This window comes from Anomaloglossus baeobatrachus, chromosome 8 (assembly GCF_048569485.1).
Source record: "Anomaloglossus baeobatrachus isolate aAnoBae1 chromosome 8, aAnoBae1.hap1, whole genome shotgun sequence".
NCBI classification, from domain to species: Eukaryota; Metazoa; Chordata; class Amphibia; order Anura; family Aromobatidae; genus Anomaloglossus; species Anomaloglossus baeobatrachus.
Genome location: NC_134360.1, coordinates 207,258,741 through 207,283,148, shown reverse-complemented (window position 1 = coordinate 207,283,148; position 24,408 = coordinate 207,258,741). Strand labels below are relative to the sequence as shown.

Genomic DNA, 24,408 nt, shown 5'->3' with positions numbered 1-24,408 from the left:
TAATTCCTGTGTGGGGTCGCTTTAATACCTGCTGCACATTAAGAAAAGCGTAAGCAAATAAGTGACTCCAAAACTGTTAAAAATCTTTGATATAATGGCATTAATGAAGGTCTATTACTCATGACTATTATATGGCTCTGTACAGCCTTTGAGCGCTGCGTGGCAAGAACAGATTAATGGGGTTGTCTGGTAAAATTATATTGATGACCTATCCTTGGGATAATACTGGATGGGTTGAGGGCAGACACTTGGCTCCCCCATGCATTAGCTGCTAATGACTCCTGTTCTGACTGGATATTCAACATTGAAAGTATCTGCGCTGCACTACTATATGGCCTTATGATCCTTCTACCAGCCAACTTTTCCTTGCTTTGTCATCAGATGTAGTCCTGGCTTTCAAACACATTCATGGAACGTTAACCTGGGTAGAGAGGAAGCATGGCTTGGGTGAAGGCCTCAATAAAAGTTGGCTAGTAGGCTATACCTTTTTGGTTTCAAAAAGAGGTGGCATTATGTTCTATCGTCTTTGTTCTCGGAGACTTTTCCAGTTTGCAGTTCAGTCCATTCAGACATTGTTTTTGGTTACATACATTTTCTCCATTACATTTGTAGGGCTGGGTTTAGCTGTCCTGGTTTCACTGTCCGTGTATGGATATCGATATTTAGATTGCCCTCAAATTTCCGGACCGAAACCCAAAATCTCATATGCCGATAAGGCTGTCAAGCTGGGGTTATCTTGGTGGAGTCTGTACATCGGCAGTATCCCCTTTTCAGCTTTTTCCCTGATTTTGCAATGACTTTCTCAGTTCTGTAATAAAGTGACCTCAGACAGATTTTGCACTGCGTTCCTATCTCTGATCAGTGGTCCTGTCGGATCTTCCATCTGAACACCCCGCAAAAACTGTTTCAGACATACAGTACAGACCAAAGGTTTGTACACCCCGTCTCATCTCTAGAACAACTATTAAGAGGAGACTTTGTGCAGCAGGCCTTCATGGTAAAATAGCTGCTAGGAAACCACTTCTAAGGACAGGCAACAAGCAGAGGAGACTTATTTGGGCTAAAGAACACAAGGAATGGACATTAGACCAGTGGAAATCTGTGCTTTGGTCTGAGGAGTCCAAATTTGAGCTCTTTGGATCCAACCACCGTGTCTTTGTAGAAAAGGTGAACGGATGGACTCTATATGCCTGGTTCCCTCCGTGAAGCATGGGGGAGGAGGTGTGATGGTGTGGGGGTGCTTTGCTGGTGACACTGTTGGGTATTTATTCAAAATTGAAGGCATACTAAAGCAGCATGGCTACCATAGCATCTTGCAGCGGCATGCTATTCCATCCGGTTTGCATTTAGTTGGACCATCATTTCTTTTTCAACAGGACAATGACCCCAAACACACCTCCAGGCTGTGTAAGGGCTATTTGACTAAGAAGGAGAGTGATGGGGTGCTACGCCAGATGACCTGGCCTCCACAGTCACCAGACCTGAACCCAAACGAGATGGTTTGAGGTGACCTGGACTGCAGAGTAAAGGCAAAAGGGCCAACAAGTGCTAAGCATCTCTGGGAACTCCTTCAAGACTGTTGGAAGACCATTTCCGGTGACTACCTCTTGAAGCTAATCAAGAGAATGCCAAGAGTGTGCAAAGCAGTAATCAAAGCAAAAGGTGGCTACTTTGAAGAACCTAGAATATGACATATTTCCAGTTGTTTTACACTCTTTTAAGTATTTCATTCCACATGTTTTAATTCATAGTTTTGATGCCTTCAATGTGAATCTACAATTTTTAGAGTCATGAAAATAAAGAAAACTCTTTGAATGAGAAGGTGTGTCCAAACGTTTGGTCTGTACTGTATGTGCTGACGGGCCACTTACTATAATGGTGCAGTCAGTCACCATGTGCTCTTTCATGCACCATTTTCGGTGGTATACGCTTTCTAGTAGCAGACACCCAGACGCAGTCTACTATTTCTGGGTGACCGCCTCCAATAGGCGTATACTCCCGAAAATGGTGAACGATTGTGCACACAGTGACTCCGTCTGCACCATTATAGTCAATGGCCTCGTCGGCACATACATCCGTAACCCATTTTGCGGGGAGTTCGTATGGAAATGCCAACGGGACCACTAAACGCAGGTCAGAGCGCAATGTGAAACGGGCCTCACAGAAGCTAATGCACTAATAGGATGCGGCAGCTACTTGATGAAGGTGGAGGCAACTCAGGTGCAAAATACTGATGAGACAGCCACTCTTGACCGACAGTTGCTTTCTTCCTACTAAACATGTGTTTTCTTGCTGCGTCCTGTTAGTGCATTAGTAGGAATGCAGTGTGAAAGGGCCTAAGTAATTTATTTTTTCTTTTTTTTCTTCTGCTCTTGGAAAACTTTTTTAAAAATGTCATACTGCCCCTTTTTGTTTTTGCGTACGATCCCAGACTGGGCTATCTTGAGTGTCTGGGAATCTTTGCTGCTCTTTTTATAGGATTAAGGTGTTTCCTCTTCTGATCCTGCGCATCCTGGATATTGTGTATAATCCGGTAGCAGGTCATGTTTGATGTCATCAGTGAACTCTGCACTCTTCTAAGGTGAGGCTCCACTTCTCCATTATAGGGCTACATTTACAGTTACTCTTTGTCTATAGTAGTGTGTAGATAATAGGTTTATGGGAAACTTTTTGAATTCCTTTTTATTGATCAATAGGAGTACGAAAAAAAATAAAAGTACAAGCATAAAAATATTTACTCAGGAAGTATAGACATAGGTAAGCATAATTTTTAGGTATCCAGTGACATTTATACTGGCAGGCATATGGTGTAAATTGGGTGGCTCGGTATTTTCAAGCTTTTTCTACTTTTATTGAAATATGAGAAAATTGTAAACCCTATTATCCTGGAACTTTCAATTAAAGAATTTACTCTATTGAGTTAGACATTTGACATCCGACTCTTGACAATAGTCTTCTAGTCAAGAGTGGTGCTTGTCTCAAAAAGACCGTAACGTTGTGCGTCCAGTCTTCGTCCGATATACAGAAAGAGAACACATACGTTGTGTACTCTGGAAGGTATCGTTACAGAAAAATGGTTTACCATCTCCGACCAAGATTTTCCAAATCTTCATGCACTATCCAATAAAATGACAAACGTTTTTCTGATCTTCTTGATACCACAAACTGTGTGGTGCTATATACAATCCTATGTTGGATGCCATCAGTCAGTCTTTTTTTTTTTTTTTTTTTAACGGCCTTCAACTCGATCTCACCTTGATGGATGAGCACTCTGTAGGAAGATTGATTTTTGCGCAGTCTAGATAAGTCCACCATGGTCTTCTCCACCATTATTTTGGTTGCATCAAGCCTTTGGGTTGCTGGTCTTCCTCTTCGCCTTCTTCCTTCTATTTTTCATGCGACTATGTCCTTCTCCAGTAATTTGCTCTCTTCGTATGATGTGTCCAAAGTAGGCAAGCTTGGTGATTCTTGCTTCGATGTGACATGTCTTGCTTGATTTGTTCCAAAATTGATTTTTGTTCTTTTTGCATCCATGATGTTGATAACCTCCTTCTCCAGCACCACATGTCAAAGACGTTTATTCTTCTTTTGTCTTGTATCCTTAACGTCCAGGTTTTGCATCCGTATGTTACCACAGCAAAGACCAGACTATGTACGAGCTCCTTAAAAGCAATGGTTCTATGAGTTAATACTCCTGTATCGTGTCCACACAATAGAGGTTGACACAATTTGGCTTAAAGTCTTCATACTAACAGATGTGTCCTTCTTAGGCTGTGTGCACACGTTGCGTTTTTTACCGCGGAAACGCTGCGTTTTGAACCGCAGCGTTTCAGTGGCAAATTGCATGCGTTCAGCTTTCCCAGCAAAGTGTATGGGAAAGCTGAAAAATCAGTGCACATGCTGCGTTTCTTTCCGCAGCGTTTTGGATGCCAAAAATCGGTGCGGAAAGAAAAGCAGCATGTCACTTCTTTTGTGCGTTGTGGCTGCGTTCTCTCCCCCATTGAAATCAATGATGTGGGGTCAGAACGCAGCTACACCGCATGGACCTGCTTTTTTGTTGCGGTCCGCGGCCTTTGTCGGCACGCCAGAACGCAGGCATTTACCTGGAAGTGAGGTCAAGAGCCTTCCTGTTGACCTCACTTCCTGGCAAAGCCCCCGGTGTCGCCAAAGTGCCCGCCCCGACCCCCGAGTCCCCGACCCCCCTCCCGAAAATCCAACATGGCCGCGCGCACAGTAGCGCACCGGCCGCCCTGCTCCTATGTTATCTGTCGCATGTGCCTTGAGACATGCGACAGAAAAATGCCCCCCAGGCCCTGCCCGGTCACCCCAATTCCCCCCTGTGTCATACATACCTGTCCGGTCGCAGCGCTGATCCCCCGCGGCCCCCTCCTCCTTCACAGTGCACGCTGGCCGGTCACATGTGCAGATCAGCTGACAGCCAGCACAGTGTTCAGTGTGAGCTGTGCTGGCTGCTCGGCAGTCTGCAGCTGTGACCCGGGGAGAGTGGGTGCAGATTTTTGCACCCACTCTCCTCAAATGGAGGGTCTGCCCTCCTAGAAAATGGGGGATACGTTCCCTGAACGTGCCCCCATATTCTAGAAGGTCCAGAGCCGACGTGGGACATCCATATGGATTTCTGCGGAGCCATTTTTTTTTATTAAATTGGAGAACAAGGGAATGATTTGGGGAGTGTTTTTTCTAATAAAAAAATTTTTGTTGTCTTTTTTTGCTTTTGTTTACGGTCAATTAGTTATGTCGGGTGTCTGATAGACGCCGTGACATCACTAATTGCTGGGCTTGATGCCAGGTGACATTACACATCTGGTATCAACCCCATTTATTACCCCGTTAGCCAACGCACCAGGGCGCGGGATGAGTTGGGGCGAAGCGCCAGGATTGGCGCATCTAATGGATGCGCCACTTCTGGGGCGGCTGCGGCCTGCTATTTTTAGGCTGGGAAGAGTCCAATAACCATGGCTCTTCCCACCCTGAGAATACCAGACCCCAGCTGTCAGCTTCACCTTGGCTGGTGATCTAATTTGGGGGGACCGCACGTTATTTTTTTTTTTATTCTTTATTTATAAATAAAAAAAAAAAGCCTGGGGAGCCCTCCAAATTGATCACCAGCCAAGATGAAGCTGCCAGCAGTGGTTTGCAGGCTACAGCTGTCTGCTTTACCCTGACTGGCTATCAAAAATAGGGGGGACCCCACGCCATTTTTTTCATTTTTTTATTTTTTTTTTTTATTGGATAAATACTAAGCTAGGCACCCTTTAGTGCCACATGAAATGTACTAAAGGTGCCAGCTTAGAATATGCAGGCGGGGGTGGGACGTTCTATATATTTGACATCCCTTCATCCATTGACGCTTTTTAGGCTGTGTGTCCACAATCAGGGTTTGCAGCGTTATGGGCGCTGAGTGTTTTCCCTGCGTCCATAACGCTGCGTTGTGCAGTAGAAGCACAGTGGAAGGATTTTTGGAGATCCCATGCCCACTGTGCTTCTTTTCTCCGCAGCATAAACTGACCGGTAGCGTGGCTTCCCGAGCCTCAGCATGTCAATTTATGCTGCGGAGACGAGAGTGTTCTCTGCAGGTAGCATAGAGCTCCACAGCAGCCTGAACCCAAATCGTGGGCATGGGCAGCTGCAGGAAGGCTGGCACTGTGTACTATACGCCATGTTGCTGGATCATGGCCACATAGCCTTAGGCCCCTTTCACACGTCAGTGATTCTGGTACGTTTGTGCTTTTTTTTTTAAACGTACCAGAATCACTGACATACGCAGACCCATTGTAATGAATGGGTATGCTCACACGTCAGTGATTTTTCACTGCACGTGTCTCCATGCGGCGTACCCGCGTGTGCGTGATTGCCGCACGGAGACATGTCCATTTTTTTCTGGCATCACTGATGTCCCACGGACCACGCAGTGGTGTGATCCGTTAAACACGTGCCAGAAAAAAACGTGCTTTTAAAATAAAAATCATTTTAACTCACCCGGCGTCCAGCGATGTCCTCTGCAGCCCGTGCAGCTTGCTGCTTCTGAGCCGGCTCATTATTGTCGCGCATATTCATGATGCACGACACAGCCGACCCGGAAGCAGCTGCTGCGGGGGTCAGCGCCGGCCGGATGCTGCACCGCGGGAGCGATCAGCACCATGGAGAGCGGGAGCGGGTGCAGGTGAGTTAATCTCTAAGTGCAATCACGGGCCACGGAGAACGGAGCCCGGATTGCACTTAGACAACCCATGTGTGCCGTGATTCACGGCACACGGAGGGACATGTGCGTGTTTTACACGCCAGTGAAAAACGTCAGTGTTTTTCACTGACGTGTGAAACGGGCCTAAAAGTGAGAATATTGTTGCTACAGCAACATTTTGGGTGAAGTAGCTGTGGATTCAAAATGCTTAATATACTCCTGAATAAAATCCTTGATGGGTGCAGATTCCAAAATGGGGTCACTTGTGGGGGTTTTCTGAAGTATAGGTACCTAAGGGGCTTGGTGCGCGAAGTTTATTTCAACTTTTCCAAAATTCAAATGGTGCTCCTTCCATTCCAAGCCCTCCCATTTATCCAAACAGAATGTGGAGAAGGAAATGACATCACAGGTTTTTTTTTCCAAAGGTCTGTGTTCAACCAACTTTATTAACACTGACAAGTCTTAAAAAACGCACCTAAAAAAACGCATGAAAAACGCATGGAAAACGCATGAAAAACGCATGCGTTTTCGATGCGTTGTTTCTCAAAAAGCATTGTTTACAATTCTCCCCTCTGCCAGAGGGTGCGTTTTTTTCCGCGCGGAAAAAAAAGCAACGTGTGCACATACCCTAACTTTTCTTTGTGGCTTGAAATATCCTGAAAAGAGTGTCGTAAATTTCACAGCTTAAAAAATTGCATCATCTCCTTGGACATTGTTGATGTCTTGGGTGCCTGCGTGAGAGTACATTTTATTTTTAATTTTTTTTATAGTAACTAGCCTTTGAATATACAGTGTATCCACCCATATCCTGTCCACTGCCATTAACTTGAGAACGGCGGAAGCTATAGGCATAGAAGTGGTGTCTAGGTATCGTAAAGTAGCCATGTGCTACGCACTGAAACCACCTATAGCGCCACCTGGTGGAAAACAATGGAGTTAGCATTTTTATCTCAAACGGAACAAGCTAGAGGAAAAAAAGTGAATTAAAAAATTGTAGGGCATCATCAATTCAATACGCATCGACACTTTGCATACAGAAATGCTATGATATGAAACCAATGACCCCCCCTCAAAATATTGAATGTTGGTCACACATATGGTGCTCATTTAACTTTGATACTCAAAGTGGCCGCCATCGGCTGCGATGCACATCTGGACTCTGGACAGCATACTGTATGTTGCTGCACGTTGTGCAATATGGTAGGTGACACGTTTGCACAAGCATCTGTGATACGTCGTTGTAGGTCCTGCAATGTTGGTGGAGGGGTCGCATACACCTGCTGTTAGATGTGACCTCACAGAAAGAAGTCCAATGGGGTCAGGTCAGGTGAGCGTGGAGGCCACTCCACACAGCCACCATACCCAATGACTTGTAGGAAGGTCTCCATGAGGTATCGCTTCACGTCCGCAGACTTGTGAGCTTTACACATTCTAATCATAGCATTTCTGTTTGCAAGGTGTCGATTCGTATTGAATTGATGATGCCCTGCAACTTTGTAATTCACTTTTTTTTTTCTCTATCTCGTTCCGTTTTCGAAATAAAAATGCTAAGGCTGGGTTCACACATAGTGACAGCGACAACGATGTTGCTGTTAAGTCACCATTTTCTGTGATGTAACAGCGACCTTGTATGTCGCTGTAATGATCGCTGCTTAGCTGTCAAACACAGTGACGCAGCAGGGATCATAACGTCTCTACATGTGCAGAGAGCAGGGAGCCGTGCACACTGCTTAGCGCTGGCTCCCTGCACTCCTAGCTACAGTACACATCGGGTTAATTAACCCGATGTGTACTGCAGCTACATGTGCAGAGAGCAGGGAGCCGGCACTGGCAGCGTGAGAGCGGCGGAGGCTGGTAACGAAGGTAAATATCAGGTAACCACCTTGGTTACCCGATGTTTACCCTGGTTACAGCTTACTGCAGCTGCCAGATGCCGGCTCCTGCTCCGTGCTCGCTTCATTTTGTCGCTCTCTCGCTGTCACACACAGTAATCTGTGCGTCACAGCGGGAGAGCAACAATAAAAAAAAATGAACCAGGGCTGTGTGTAACGAGTAGCGATCTCACAGCAGGGGCCAGGTCGCTGCTCAGTGTCACACACAGCGAGATCGCTAATGAGGTCACTGCTGCGTCACAAAAACCGTGACTCAGCAGCGATCTCAGCAGCGATATCGCTGTGTGTGAAGCACCCCTAACTCTGTTGTTTTCCACCAGGTGGCGCTACAGGTGGTTTCATTGCGTAGCGGATGGCTACTTTACTATACCTAGATACCACTTCTATGCATATAGCTGCCGCCGTTCTCAAGTTAATAGCGGTGGACAGTGTGTGTGTGTACATATATATATATATATATATATATATATATATATATATATATATATATATATATATATATATATATATATATATATATAATGTGTGTGTGTATATATATTATAAAATATATATAATATATTGTGTGTGTATATATGTGGGAGTTTTAATACTCCCATCACATTTCTCAGTAGACTGGAGCACGCAGCCCTTGCCTGAGTTTGTACACAGAGCGGGCGTACGAATAATGGGCGTCCTAATTCTGCTCCATGTAAAATTAGCCATGTGCATGAGGATTTATTGGAATGCTTCCATCGCTAAAGGGAAAAAGTATAATCTAATAATGATGCTATATTGTTCATTTCTTTTTTTTTCTCTTTGCATTGTTCCGAATAAGCAGCCCTGCATAAGGTTGCTGTAGGCATTCTGAAAATATGTGCTTTTTCCCTTTTCTGTAATATCTGGGCATTTTGCAGAAACACATACCATATTCTTTGGAGCACTATATTATTTCTAATGCACGATGATTACATGGACGGTCTATTATGTGGTCATTTTCCTATTCAGTTTGCCCTTTCCATTCCGGTCCTTTGTCCCTCTAACGTTTTCCTTTTTGTATTAAACCTAAAGGATATCCACGGTTGTCTCAGCTATTCCATGCGTTCAGTAAGAATCTCCCCGCTCCGTACTCTCAGAATTGCACGTCATTACCCAGATTGAGGATGGGGGGGGGGATACCCTTCCTGTGGATACAAATGATGGGGGTTGTATCCCCACAGAGTATGTGTTTGTGTGTACCGTCTAGGTCAGAGGATTAAGGGGCCTAATTCTCCCGGCGGAGAAAAACAAGCCTTTCCGTTCAGCTCTGCAGGGCAGCATGGGCATCGGCAGTCCGAGCCGCGGTCGTATTTATTGGAGGTTCTTGAGATATTAGGTATTTGGCATAAGGAGTAGAAAAGGAGACGGGAATGTAATTTGTTCACTTTGTTGCACACCTACGCAAATGAGGCAACATGCAGCTGTAGAGCACGGTTACCGCTATTGCCTTTTATTGTATACAAGAGGCCTACGCAGTGACATATTGTCTCCAGCTCTATAAAGACGGAGTGGGCTGTTTCGAGCAGTTATGTACTCTGTTTTAGATTTTTTTTTTTCTCTTTTTATGGATACTCCCTAGGGTTAAATGGCCAGAGCCGGGGTTACTATGTGACTCAGGCTTTGAGGCCCAGTTCACAACCAAGTGACAAGCTCTGGCTCACGCATGATGATATGCATAGCAGTGGAGAGATCGACGTTCCCATGGAGCAAGGGACAGTGTAGGACATTAATAACCTTCCGCTTAGGACTGTGTTTGTCTACCGTGACCCCAATGCCTCCCTGTTTACTCAGTCGCCCCTCACATTTGCATGCAGCTTTGGTGCTTGCTGCAGCGGAGGTGATTTGTATTCTAATGGCGGCTGTTGTCTTGACAACTAGCTGGAGACCTGGAAACTCGTGGAGAAAAAGGAAGTTTTGCTTCCCAATCCTTAGGCCGAGGGAAAGTCCTCGGTCCGTGTCGTGGTCCTTCTTGATATTCCTAGAGGACCTATGGGTTGGCACAGGTTATCATCCTGTCCTGGCGTTCCTCTGTGCGGACACATCATCCTCTAATCCCCGCTGCTCTGAAGGCTTTACACATTATTAAATATAATCCCCCTGTTCCGCACATGCTATTCAGAGGAGCGGAGCATATCGTGTGCACCTTCTCGTCTGTTACTATAATGGCTACCGATCCATCGCCTAATGATGGCCTCTGTTACATCTACTAGTTCACAATCTATGGCCTACATGGACGCCCCGATTCTGGAAATATCAGTATACAATGTCATGATTGATGAACATTTTGTAGGTTCAAACATTTATGGATTTTTTTTTTTCTGTAATTGTAATCAATAAAAACGTCTTTTAGAACAACGGAGAAGACTTGTCTTAAGGCAGGTAATAAGCTATTGATCTCCATTCCTGGAGACGTAGAGCACATTTTTTCTGCTTACAGTCTTCCTTCTGATGCTTGCAAGGGCCATCATGTCCTTCTTACCTGGTGTATGGCACCACCAATACCAATTATACTTCACTGTGTTCGCTCTAGACATGCATGTATTAGGAGTTCTGGGAGCGACTGCCCTGGGATCACTAAGGATCACTAATATGTAGGGGCCCATTAGTAAATGGACAAGCTGGTGAAGTCTCTGAACTCTGATCCTTCCCTGGCGATCAGAGCACTCGATACCCAGTGTCATCATTGTGCTACAGTACATTTGTAGCCACCGAGATAATGATTAGTATAAATTAAGTGTTGAATGGTCTGCTCTTCAGGGGAAGAACTGAATCCTGTCCAGGAAGACCATCTGACAGTGGACCCTACTCTTTGGAGTCTCGGCTGCTCACATCTTTGGTGTCATTGCTTGGCGACTCACCTCTTTGGTGTCATTGCTCGGCAACTCGCTCTTTGGGGTCACTGCTCGGTGACTCTCCTCTTTGGGGTCACTGCTTGGCGACCCGCCTCTTTGGGGTCACTGCTCGGCGACTCGCCTCTTCAGGGTCACAGTCGGTGACTCGCCTTTTCTTTTCAAGGCCACAGCTCGGCCCCTTCCCCCACGCCTCTTTGGAGTCATGAGTTGGTTTCCTCCCTGTTCATTCAGGGGGTTGTATCGGATCCCTGCCTCTTCAGGGTCATGGTTGAGCCCCTCTCTGCCTCATTAAGCTTGCGACTCAACCCCCCACCTCTTCGGGGTTGCGGCTTATCCCCCACCCCACATTTTTGGGTCACTGGTCAGCCTGCCCTATGCCTCATTAGGGTCACAGGTCAGCCTCCTTAAAATCATAGCTTATTCCTCCTGCACCTCATTAGGATCACTTCACAGACCCCTTACACCTAATTAGGGTCAGAGCTCAGGCCCCTTGCCTCCTCAGTGAGACGGCTTGGCTTTCTCCTCGGTCATTCAAGGGCAAGTTGGTTCAGCTCTCTGCTTCATCACGCTCATGGCTCAGCCCCACTGCCTCTTCACGGTCACGGCTTTGCACCCCTGCCTTTTTTAAGGTCACGGTTCCACTTACTCCTCCACCTCGCCTTTTTAGTGTCCCTGCTAATCCATCTGCCTCTTGGGTCACGGCTCAACATTCAGCCTGCTCAGTTTCATGGCCTAGGCCAGTCATGGCGAACCTTTTACAGGCCCAGTGCCCAAACTGTAGCCCTAAACCCAATTTTTTTTCCGAAGTGCCAACCAATCCTATCATTTAATTAATTTAATCTTACCTTTGCAGTCTTCTCTTCAGCAGGGGGCATCACGCTCATACATGCTTACCACACATTGAAGCTGAGCCCTTTCCAGACACAGCAGTTGGATTGATCTTTCTGGAAAAAATTGCAGCATATTAGACAGATTTTAGCATGGAAAGCAATCAGATTTCACCCTGTAATCCACATCGACATTTCAAAGTCTGAACATCTTGAAATCACATAAAGACGTAGGAGTTGCCCCCCTCCCCTTTCATTGTGTAGTTCTGCCCCCCTTCCTGGACCACTTCTTGGTAAACATGTCCCCCATCCTGATATATATTTCCTACATGTATGTTTTCCCCATCCTGGCATGCATGTTTCCTCCATCCTAGCATGCATGTTTCCTCCATCCTGGCATGCATGTTTCCTCCATCCTGGCATGTATGTTTCCTCCATCCTGGCATGTATGTTTCCTCCATCCTGGCATGCATGTTTCCTCCATCCTGGCATGTATGTTTCCTCCATCCTGGCATGCATGTTTCCTCCATCCTGGCATGCATGTTTCCTCCATCCTGGCATGCATGTTTCCTCCATCCTGGCATGCATGTTTCCTCCATCCTGGCATGCATGTTTCCTCCATCCTGGCATGCATGTTTCCTCCATCCTGGCATGCATGTTTCCTCCATCCTGGCATGCATGTTTCCTCCATCCTGGCATGCATGTTTCCTCCATCCTGGCATGCATGTTTCCTCCATCCTGGCATGCATGTTTCCTCCATCCTGGCATGCATGTTTCCTCCATCCTGGCATGCATGTTTCCTCCATCCTGGCATGCATGTTTCCTCCATCCTGGCATGCATGTTTCCTCCATCCTGGCATGCATGTTTCCTCCATCCTGGCATGCATGTTTCCTCCATCCTGGCATGCATGTTTCCTCCATCCTGGCATGCATGTTTCCTCCATCCTGGCATGCATGTTTCCTCCATCCTGGCATGTATGTTTCCTCCATCCTGGCATGCATGTTTTCCTCCATCCTGGCATGCATGTTTTCCTCCATCCTGGCATGCATGTTTTCCTCCATCCTGGCATGCATGTTTTCCTCCATCCTGGCATGCATGTTTTCCTCCATCCTGGCATGCATGTTTTCCTCCATCCTGGCATGCATGTTTTCCTCCATCCTGGCATGCATGTTTTCCTCCATCCTGGCATGCATGTTTTCCTCCATCCTGGCATGCATGTTTTCCTCCATCCTGGCATGCATGTTTTCCTCCATCCTGGCATGCATGTTTTCCTCCATCCTGGCATGCATGTTTTCCCCCATCCTGGCATGCATGTTTCCCCCCCCATGCTGGCATGTGTGTTCTCCCCCCCCCCCCCCCATGCTGGCATGTATGTTCACCCCCCCATGCTGGCACTGGCCCCCTCATCCCCACCTTAGCACAGCCGCACACAAGGTATATAAAAAAAAAGCAACACACAACTCCCCTTCCTGCACACGCTCCCCTTCTGCGCGCCGCTAGATCCTCAGTTCCCACGCGGCCAGAAGACGTCATTACGCCGGTGCCGCTCACTGACGCTCCTCCGTCTCCTAGGCAACAGACCTGTGGCCTGGGAGAGGAGGAGTGTCAGAGCGAGGAGAACTGTCTCCTCCGCTACAACACAGCTTTGATCTGCCGGCGCGACTGCACTGGCAGATCAAAACTGCAGGATCAGGCGACAGCACGCGTGCCATAGGTTCGCCATCACTGGCCTAGGCCCTCCATCATATCAATGAGATAACTCTAGGTCCTGCCTCCTCAATGTTGCGTCATGGCCACCTATTATCTTGTAGCTTCTTGCGACCTTACACAGCGTAACTACTCCTCACAGCGTAGGCAGCACATACCCACCACCACCAATTGCTTTTCCAGATATCTGGGTAGCACGCCAAATGAAATATGTCATGCCCTTTCACTTTCAGTCCTCCATCTCCACTTTGCACCGCTGCTGGGGTCCCTGATTAGTCTTGCTTCCTCCAAATGACTGCTGCAACCAATACAGGGGACACCAATGTGCCAGTGATTGGCTGCAGCGGTCATGGGATGTTTCCACTTGGATAGCCAGGCCAAGTTCACAAAAGGTGGGGGCTTAGTAACAGACTGATTAGTGGTGAGTTGCAGTAATTGGTTATGGTTTGCAAGTTCCAAATAACTTCTTCTCTCCTTTTTCCTGAAGAGTTTTGCCTTAAGCCATTCTGTAAACTGTGCGTGCTGTCACACTTGGTGTGGTATCTTCACATGCTGTAGCATGCTGTATTTATGGAAAGTATGTCAGTGATATTAATATAATGCTTGTCCTGGGTGCTGAGCATTGCGGTACAATTCTTTACAAGGATATTACAGAAGGAATTAAAATTCATACATCTTACCTGCAGCGGGAGCAGCTCGGTGATTAAGTGTGCTCCCAGAATAGTAATGACAAGGGCAGACTTTCTGGACCACTTCTTTATGACCTTGCACAAGTAACTTTATTACCAAACTGCTTATGCTGTATATATATTTGCTGGTCATTGCTTCCAATAAAGGATTGTGGTCAATTGATGGAACAGCGCCCCATTCTTTGTGAGAGTCTCGTTTCACACACTGATGTCATATCCGAATGATGTCCTGTCATCAGGTTTTTACTATGTAATCTGAGAGCAGCATAATGTAGGGGCTGAGACCCTGATTCCAGCGATGTCACTTGTTGGTCTGCATGCTGTCATTTGCATACAATCCTGGGGTTGTTTTTTTTGGTTTTTTTTTGATGCTGAGCTGTGTATAACCCCGCCGGCGGCACTTTGGCTCAGTGGTTAGCAGTGCAGTCCTGCAGCGCTGGGGTCCTAGGTTCAAATCCCACAAAGGACAACATCTGCAAGGAGTATGTACGTTATCCCCGTGTTTGTGTGGGTTTCCTCCGGGTACTCCGGTTTCCTCCCACAATCCAAAGACATACAGATAGGGACTAGAGATTGTGAGCCCCAATGGGGACAGTGTTGCCAATGTATGTAAAGCGCTGTGGAATTAATAGCGCTATATACATGAATAAAATTATTAATTATTATATTTGTGTACACTGTGCATAGCCAGAAAACGGCTAATAAGTGGTGGTGGGGTTGGACTAGCAGCCACGAGAAACCAATCCTCTATTGATGATATCCTGATGATAAAATGAATGATTGTAATGAATCCACAACACATATTGTTGGAATCTGAGTCTCATCATGCTGTTCTCAAATTACATAGTAAAAACCTGCAGGCAGATTCCCTTTAACTTTCATTCTCCAGTCTCTATAACCCGTGGGAGTAAAATGCACCAAATTCACAGGCTCATGCACCTTTTTTTTTTTTTTTTTTTTTTTTTTTTAATTTAGCACATCCTATCTTAACTATATGCCACAAATAAAACGTTTCAGAGCTGGCGTAGATTTCCATTCCATTAGAATTTATATATAATTATTGTGTCAAATGTAATAAATGTTTTGGTCCCGTCCATCTTAATAAGTTTGCCTGTTTTCGAAGCAAGAGCAGCGTAAATTAAAAAAATAAAAAACCATAAGTGTTTAGGCCCATGATCAAGGTGCTACCCAACCTCCTACCGCCAGATACATGTGTATGTGTCGTGGCTGTAACGCTGATAGTCTGTAAGTGTATCTGCTTCCAGAGCGTGGCTATAGATGTGTAAAATAACAAGTCTCTCCGTCCCTTCCTCACAACTCGCCGGTCCCTGGTGGCCTCTTAGGGCAGATCCAGCAGATGATTCTGTCTTGTGTTTGATGCAGGTGATGAGTGTTGTCAGCAGACGGGGACAGTGCCGCGCTGCTTATAAGAAAGCCTGTCTGGAGGGTTTTCTTGGTTTGTGAGACATCAGAGGGACTTGTCAGAGCAGGATTCAAATGATGGAGAATTGTTACTCCTTCCATTACTTCTATGGTGACAACATAAGACAATGCAGTTACGAGATACTTATAATATTCTCAGGGGGTCTCCAAACTGATTCCCTTATCTCAGGGACGTAGAGGTAGATTTCTGAAATATATCCGCTTTTTTTCTTCTTCTAAATGCTGTGATAGTTAACTTCACGTGATTGGGGGGGGTCGTTCGGTTGCGTCTTAGAGAGAGCAGACCGGAGCGCACTCATCAACCGGTTTATTCCATATCACATAAACCGCACTCTCTGTACACTCTGCCCACGGGTTTAAAGTCCGTTAGTCTCACGGTTTTCCCCCCACAGGTTCAGATACACTTCACTAGTATTCTAGAGGATTTAACAAACACCGCTGACTAACCACAGCCGGTATTTCTACTCTGATTTCAAGTCAATATCTTCCAAGCTTTGCGGCCCTTCCATACACTAACCCAGGTCAGAAAGAAGCAAACCCTCTCTTCTCCCAGTGGGTCCCTTCAGAGAAGCTTCAATGCCTCTATCCACGTTCCTTGTCAAACGAATCTCCTTTTCTTACAGGGGGGAATCTACCCAGAGGCTACGCACGCACGCTCGCACGCACGCACGCTCGCACGCACACACACACACCCACCCATACCCACACACCCACACCCACACCCACACACCCACACCCACACACCCTCAGGCTACTTTAAAACATCAGTTTTTTTCCATCAGGTACAATCCGGAAAAAAAACGGTACCGCATCCGTTTTATCCCCATAGATTTACATTGTTACCGGATTGTACCGGATGGCTTTGCGTTGCATACGTTTTTTTCCGGATGCGGCAAAATTAATTAAAGCGGCGGCTGGAGGCAACGTGTCTTGCAACGTTTTTTTGTCCAGCACGATACGGCATGTTTTACAATGAAAGTCTATGGACGCCGGATCCGACGCAATGCGGTAAAAAATGGATACGGCTGCCGGATGCGGTTTCTTCCACTGCGCATGCTCAGTAGCGTGCCGCAACCGGAAAAAAACGGACGGGCCGCATGTAAAAACTTATGCAAAGGTTGCGGTGTTTTCGCCGCATCCGTTGCATAGGTTTCACAGCCGGATTGAGCCGCACCGCTCAAACCGGATGTGTGAAAGTAGCCTCACACTCACACACCCCCTCGCACACACACCTCACACACACCCCTCACACTGACTGCCATGTGCCAAACAAACAGTCTCACTAAGGCATGAGACAAACCCATGGGTTGAGGTATGTGGAAGGCCAGACCCACCCATTTATTCAGCTATCCGTAAACCTGGTCCTTGACAAAGCTCATGACTACAGGTACCAGAGTAGACATTGCAGGTTTACTTACCCAGAGGACAACCACCTGGGATACATACCGGCCATTCACAATGTAACCAGTCTCCATCTTTTAATGTCCAAAACTAATGAAACCATAAATAAGGCATCAAGGTAAAAGGGCCTGCCAAATTTACTGCACCAAACGTTTTATGATGCGCTATTGTGTAGTGCACATTTTTGGTGTTAATCTACAATAGTAAGACCATGCCATGAATGTTGCGCCCTGTATCTCAGATTGTACAAATCTTCATCTTTTAAGTCCTATTACAGGTGATTTTAGAGGTGTAATTATATGGATTTAATAGAATGGGTGAATTAACAACCTGGCTATTGGGACTGTGTAGTGAACTTTGGTGCCTAAGGGAGACCCAAAATGCGTATAAAAGCATAAATGTTATGAATGACGCTAACTTACCTTTCTGTAATGCGGATGCTAATGACCCCATATTAAAGGGAAACAAATTCTATGTAATCAGAATTTAATTTTATTTGACCTTTACCCCTCTCTTCATAAAGGTTTTTGCCTTCTTCTGGGTTAATGTGGTAGGATTATTGGTTGGTCTATGATTAATGATGAGAGAGCACTACCATGCTTGGGTTCTCGGTACTCCTTACAAGCAGTTGGATGCTCGGTACTCCTTACAAGCAGTTGGATGCTCGGACGGGCCTGACTTGTGTACCAAGAATAATGGTCGTCAATGGGAAACTCCAAGCATCTTTCTGGAAGATCTTCGTCCAAGGGTCCGACCTGCTCGTTTCGAGTTCAGAGCACCCGAGCATGGTAATGCTCACTCATCACTAGTTACAACAGGCATAGTATTCAGGACGTCGCATGTTCTGTCAGATTATGGTTTACAACTGGTGTCTAGAAATAAAAATGGTGTCAGATGGAATTATTATTTAAGCTGTTTATTATTGGGTAGACGTTATTCTTTTCTGACTGGTCCTTGTTCCTCTTGCAGCTAAAACAACCTGTGCAGAGACCGACTTCACCTGTGACAATGGCCACTGTGTTTTAGCCCGCTGGAAATGTGACGGTGAGGAGGAATGTCCCGATGGAAGTGATGAATCTGAAGCAACCTGCAGTTACAGTAAGTATGCATGGGGGTTAAAATGTTATCCATTCCTTCTGTCCTACTAAAAGGAATCTGTCAGGTGATTTTCTAGTACAATATTAATGTTATCATGAAATAGGGCTTAAGGAGACCTTTCAGGATCAGTAAGTTTTATTGCTCTGCCTTATCCTGTTATCTTATTGTATGAGAAGTATCCTGGACATTAAGGAGATCCCAAAAACTTGGTTATGTCCTAATTCGCATTGTCTTTAGCTGCAAGTCCACTTTTCTTTTCTTTTTTTTTCTTGTTTTGCTGCTTATTTATTCTGCTAGCACTATATTTGCAGGCATTTCCTTTATCTCACTACTTAGAAGGCATTCTGCCTGCCCTTGTCCGGTGACCAGTCTGTCCTTAACGGCAAGGATTCCCTTTTATGCCTATATGCAGTTGGACACACAGGAAAACTGGAAGCCCTGACCCCACCTTCTCTAATCAGTCGGGGTGTCACTGCTGCTATTGAAAGTTTACAATGAACAGCAAGTTGCACAGAAGGAAGAAACCTAATGGCTATGGACCAATTGAAGTGAGCTCTGAAGGCCAAAAGGTGCAGCAAGCTGTCCAAAGGAATGTTGTTCCTAAAAGATAATGCCTCCGCTCACACTGCACAAACAACCACGTCAAAACTGGCAGAGCTGAGCTTCCGGCTGGTTGACCTCCTACCTTATTCACCAGTTCTAACTCCCTCTGACTATCATCTGTTTCCAAACCTGAAGAAACACCTCAAGGGTACCAAATTTCACACCATTTTTGATGCCATGGCTGCTATGGATGCCTGGTTTGAGGCACAACTGAAATCCTTCTTTTTGCTAAGGCTTATAGAACGTGGAATACCGATGTAAGAAGTGTGTTGTCATCAGTGGAGAGTATGTGGAATAAATTTAAAGTTTAATCATCCTATTTCGTTTTTTCTGGCTAAAGCCAAAGACTTATCAGCAGGCCCTCTCAGTTTCAAGTACTGAGCACCCCGAACATGTTAGTGCTTGCTCATCCCTAGTTATGGGTACGGAGCACTCGAGCATGGTAGTTCTCACTCATCACTAGTACTTACCTCTAACCGGCACTGCTCCTGTGATTTCATCGCTGTGACTGCTGCCAGCCACATTACATCACTTGATTGCTGCAAACAATCGGTGTCCACTGATTGGCTGCAGTTCTCATTATTTTAAGGGATAACCGTTCCATCTGCTGGGCAGGCTGCATTGCTCACATGACCTAGCAATCGGCGGCTGGTGATGAGTGGTGGCCTTCATACTTTCGCAAGATGTAACAATCCCGTTTGAAGGAACAGTGAGTGCTGCAGCTGGTCAGCAGCCAATGATTGTCTGCAGCGGTCACACAACCTAATGTAATGTTACTACTGGGAAATTGCAGCTCTTTTATTGCAGGAGTGGTGCTAATTTGGGATCAAAGTATGTTTTGTGTTTTTTAATGTGGATCACTTTTTTTTAAAAGGGGTTATCCACTAGTGGACAACCACTTTTTAATTGGTTTACCATGTTAGAAATGGATGGTCTTGGTCTGTTGCAGATATGGTTGCTTGCTCTTTGGGTCTTTTATGGCCTCAGATTTAATTTTATACAGTAAAAAACTTTTACAAACCCAACAAGTGTTTAGTAGTGGCGCACACGACCGGCACTAGTCTCAGCTGGTATTTCGGTGCCGTCACTCCTAGTTTGGTTACATTTTGGCCTCGAGGAGAAGACCAGCCAAACAGTATGTAGGATCTTTAGCGCTGCTGACCCTCGGATAATTGCCCCATGTTTCCCTTTATTAATATTTTCCGATCTGATGCTTATAATTAACCCCATATGGTTTTCCCTTTTGTTTTTGAACTTTTGTACCTTTTCACTCCGGCTAATCGGTGTGGAAAGGGCAAACATGAATGTCTAGCCTTTGCAGTTTACGGTCATGTTTGATTCCACGCTGTTCTGGAGCCGCGGGTCACAGCAGCAGATTCAGAGTGGATAATTCCCACGCTATTTCATGCCTCAGCCGTTCTCGGAGTTTCCCGTCCATCACACAATCTACGCATCACAGCGGCCGAATCTGCGAGATCAGTTTTTCGTAATGCTTTTATTTGCCCTAATAACAATGACTGAGATTTTCACTATCGGTGTGAAGAGCGGCCTCCGTGTTTCTGAGACTGTAATTAATCTGACATCTGTCTCCGGGACGCAGATCTGATCATAGACCCATCTCTACAAATCTCTGGAGTGGAGAGGGGGGGGAAGGGTGAACTTCATAGGAAAACAGCCATTTTTTTTTCCTTGAGATTATTTGTTTGCAGTGATGATGATAAAATGTCAGCGTCCCCGGAGATTGAAGGTAACATTTGTAATTTCAAAACACATTTCTTCTCTGGAGAGTCGCACAGTACAATTATAGAAATCGAGGCTGATGACACACGAACAGGACCTCCTCCGTCATCTTCAATGGGGACTTTATTGCTCGATGACCCCATTTTTTTTTTTTCCACCACATAAAGAGCAATTAACCTGTCTCTTTATATTATGTATAGGATAATGTACCCTACACTCTTCCTTATACTATGAGGATATTTATGGTCTCCGTAAAAATAAGGCCTAGTTACAAAAATTCCCTGGTGCCATGTAATATTCTTAAACCTTTACAGTAGGTAATATTTTTTTACTTAGGGTATGTGTGCACACGCTGCGTTTTTGGACAACAAAACTGCACCCTCTGGCAGACTTTGACAACTGTAAACACTACGTGACAAAAAAAAGCGGAAAAAACTCATCCGTTTTTGCCGCGTTTTTGTTAAATGCGTTTTTTAGAGGATACTGGCGGCTGATATTATTAGGGTGGGAACAACCTTGGTTATTTGGCCATTTCCAACCTAACAATAGTAGCCCACAGCCTCCCCAGAAGTAGCGCATCCATAAGATGCGCCAATTCTGGCGCTGGATCCGGCTCTTCTTGGTACCTTGGTGCGATGGCAATCAGGGTAATAAGGAGTCAATAACAGTGCACAGCTGCTGCGAAATCCTAGATTAGTGATGGTAGGCGTCTGAGAAACCCCCATCACTAATCTGTAAGTGAAAGGGAATAAACACAACAGCCCCCCCCCCAAAAAAAATCCTTTATTTCAAATAAAATAAAAAGCCCCCTCATTCGCCACTTTATTAACCCCCAAACACCCCTCCAGGTCTGACGAAATCCACACGAGGTCCCACGGCGTTCAGTTCTACTATATCTCTGTCCTGTCACAGCGAGCGTCATTGAACATGACTGCCCGCTGTGAGCTTAACGCAGCAAGTGAAGTCAGGCGCGTGATAAGAGGTGATGTCACTCGGGTGATTTGCGGCCACAGCAGGAGTCAATGTGTCCTGAAGTCCGCAACTGAATTGAGCCGTAGCCCACCGACATCTGTGATTGGTTGCACTCAGACAGCTGTCACTCAGCGTGGGGGCACGTCTGACTGCAACCAATCACAGATGTCGGTGTGCGGGGAAAGCAGTGAATACATATGAGCCTAATGAGCAGCCCTGCAAGAAGGAGCGTCATCGGGAGCAGCGTGACCGCCATACCGGTGATCAGTGAGTATGAAGCGCTTGGAGAGGGAGAGAGAATTAATTTATCCTGGAACAATGTGGGTGACCTGCGTTTTTGTTGACAAAAACTGATCCAAAACGTGGTGCAAATGCACAGATAACATTGTTCTTGCGTTTTGACACACCTCATTGATTTCAATGGGTGACAAAACTTGACAAAAATGCAAAAAGAATGAACATGCTGCTTTGTTTTTGTCAAAGAATGTCAAATGTTTGACAAATTAAAATACTAACAAACTGCAACGTGCGCATGGAAATTCAGATTTCTCATAGACTTTGCGGGGGAAGTAAAAGCATGCAGTTTGTCATTGACACAGTGGTGCAGATTAAAACGCGACAAAAGCGCAAAAAAAGTGCCGTGCGCGCATGGCCTTTACAGTTCCTGCCTCAGCTTCTGCAGAATCTCCTTCCAAAAAACAAGGGTACGTCCACTTGGCACATAAATTTTAGATATTTCATGCAGAACGGAACATAGAAAATCTGCAGCAGAATACACTGCCAGCTATGGGGGTAAAATGTTTTTCAAAGTTATTTTTTTTTTTTTTCTTCTGCTGGGAAATTGACCTGTGGAGTAGAATTTACAAGCCAAAGCATGTCCGTTTATTTAGCAGATTTCAGATCTGTAGTAAATTCCGACGCATTTCAATGTATTTACTTTTAATCCTCCTGTCCTATATTGATTAATTCATATATTACATGGTTTGAAAAAAGACATGGGTTAATAAAATTCTTCCTTTCTCAACCAATTTTACATTATCTGTTGCTAAATTAATTGTTATAGCTGGAACGCCCACAAATGTTCCACGTTGATTAACCCTTTCCCACTACCCACCCCCTGACAGACAAAAGTTTTGGCAATGGGTGGTAAGGATCCTTGATCTACTAGAGTGTCCCTGCTTCTAGCAGGACCAGGTTGGATTTCCAGATGACAGTGTCAGCATAAGACTCTAAAGGCCGCTTTATACACAACAACATCGCTAACGAGATGTCGTTGGGGTCACGGAATTCGTGACGCACATCTGGCCTCGTTAGCGACGTCGTTGCGTGTGAAACGTAGCAACAACCGCTAACTATCAAAATTACTTACCTTATCGTTGATCGTTGACACATCGTTCTAATCCCAAATATCGTTGCTGTTGCAGGACGCAGGTTGTTCGTCGTTCCTGAGGCAGCACACATCGCTACGTGTGACACCGCAGGAACGAGGAACAACACCGTACCCTTGTCATCTGGCAACGAGGTGGGCGTCACTTTCTTTCGGCTGCTCTCCGCCCTTCCACTTCTATTGGACAGCTTCCGTGTGACATTGCTATGACGCCGCACGAACCACCCCCTTAGAAAGGAGGCAGTTCGCCGGCCACAGCGACGTCGCTCGGCAGGTAAGTCCGTGTGACTGGTGCTAGCGATGTTGTGTGCCACGCGCAGCGATTTACCCGTGACGCACAACCGACGGGGGCGGGTGCTTTCACCAGCGACATCGCTAGCGATGTTGTTGCATGTAAAGCAGCCTTTAGGAGAAGGCAGAAAAGATTGATCACCGCTTCTGTCTTCCCATTTGTCATTTTTACATTGAGATCAATGTAGTAGTCAATATGAGCATAGATATTGCCACTGGACCCTGTGCTCACTGAACATTGGGTCGGTGTCGGGCATAACAAAGCTGCTGGGTTTTAGACCTTGTTACTATCTATCTCTGTCACAAAAGTAAGTACACCCCCTTACATTTTTGTCAATATTTTATTATATCTTTTCATGGGACAACACTGAAGACCTGACACTTTTATACGATGTAGAGTGGTCAGTGTGCAGCTTGTATAATGGTGTAAATTTAATGCCCTCTAAACGACTCCATTTAGTGTTGATCGACGGGCTGCTACGTCTTTGGCTTTGTGATCTTAAATAAATAAATAAATCTTTATTTTTATATAGCGCTAACATATTCCACAGCGCTTCACATACATCAGGAACACTGTCCCCATTGGGGCTCACAATCTAAATTCCGTATCTGTATGTCTTTGGATCTTTTTTTTTGTTTCTATGTAACAAATGTTACATCACATGAAAGCCTTGTGTGTCTAATATATATTGTATTTGCTTATGGCAACAGTGTTGTACGCATGCAGGGAAAAAAAATGGCGGAGTCTAATGCGATGTTCACAGCAACTGAGAGCAGAGGATGATAAAATTCTTGTTTCTGCAAGGAACGTCCGTGAAGGATATTCATGGTGATATGTCGCAGACATTGGGGGATCAATGCCCTTCATATTCCATAGTTAAGAACTGGGTTGTCAAATTTAAAACGGCCCACTTGAGCAACAATGATGAGGAACGTCCTCGACGACCAAGAGTGGTTGTTGTTCCGGATATAGTCGATGCTGTGCACAACCTCATACTGGAGACTCGACGAATTTCAGCTAAAACAATAGCAGACATCATGGAAATTTCCTGTGAACATGTTTGTGTGGCGCCCCTGAGGCCTCCGTCGCCACAGGTCATTGCACCCCATCAGCGGTGTGATGCCCCATTCTGGGTGAGGAAGGGAGTGAACACCGGTCCCCTGGTAAATCCACATTACACCCATTGCTAGGAACACATTGGGACCAGGGATTGTGGCAGTTACCATCCCATGCTGCATGCTGGGAGGGGCCGTAAGACCCATCCCTGCTCCTATAGGGTAGATCAGA

The 24,408-nt window shown here is 45.6% G+C and overlaps 1 protein-coding gene across 2 annotated transcripts in view; it reads left to right on the top strand.

Annotated features, from left to right (window-relative positions):
* LRP8 (LDL receptor related protein 8) overlaps window positions 1-24,408 on the top strand; it is a 285,604-nt gene that overhangs the window by 118,650 nt on the left and 142,546 nt on the right. For both annotated transcript variants that reach the window (XM_075320106.1, XM_075320105.1), the window contains one exon: window positions 17,999-18,127. In XM_075320106.1, coding sequence (XP_075176221.1) covers window positions 17,999-18,127 — 129 coding nt within the window. The remainder of the gene's footprint in view (window positions 1-17,998; window positions 18,128-24,408) is intronic.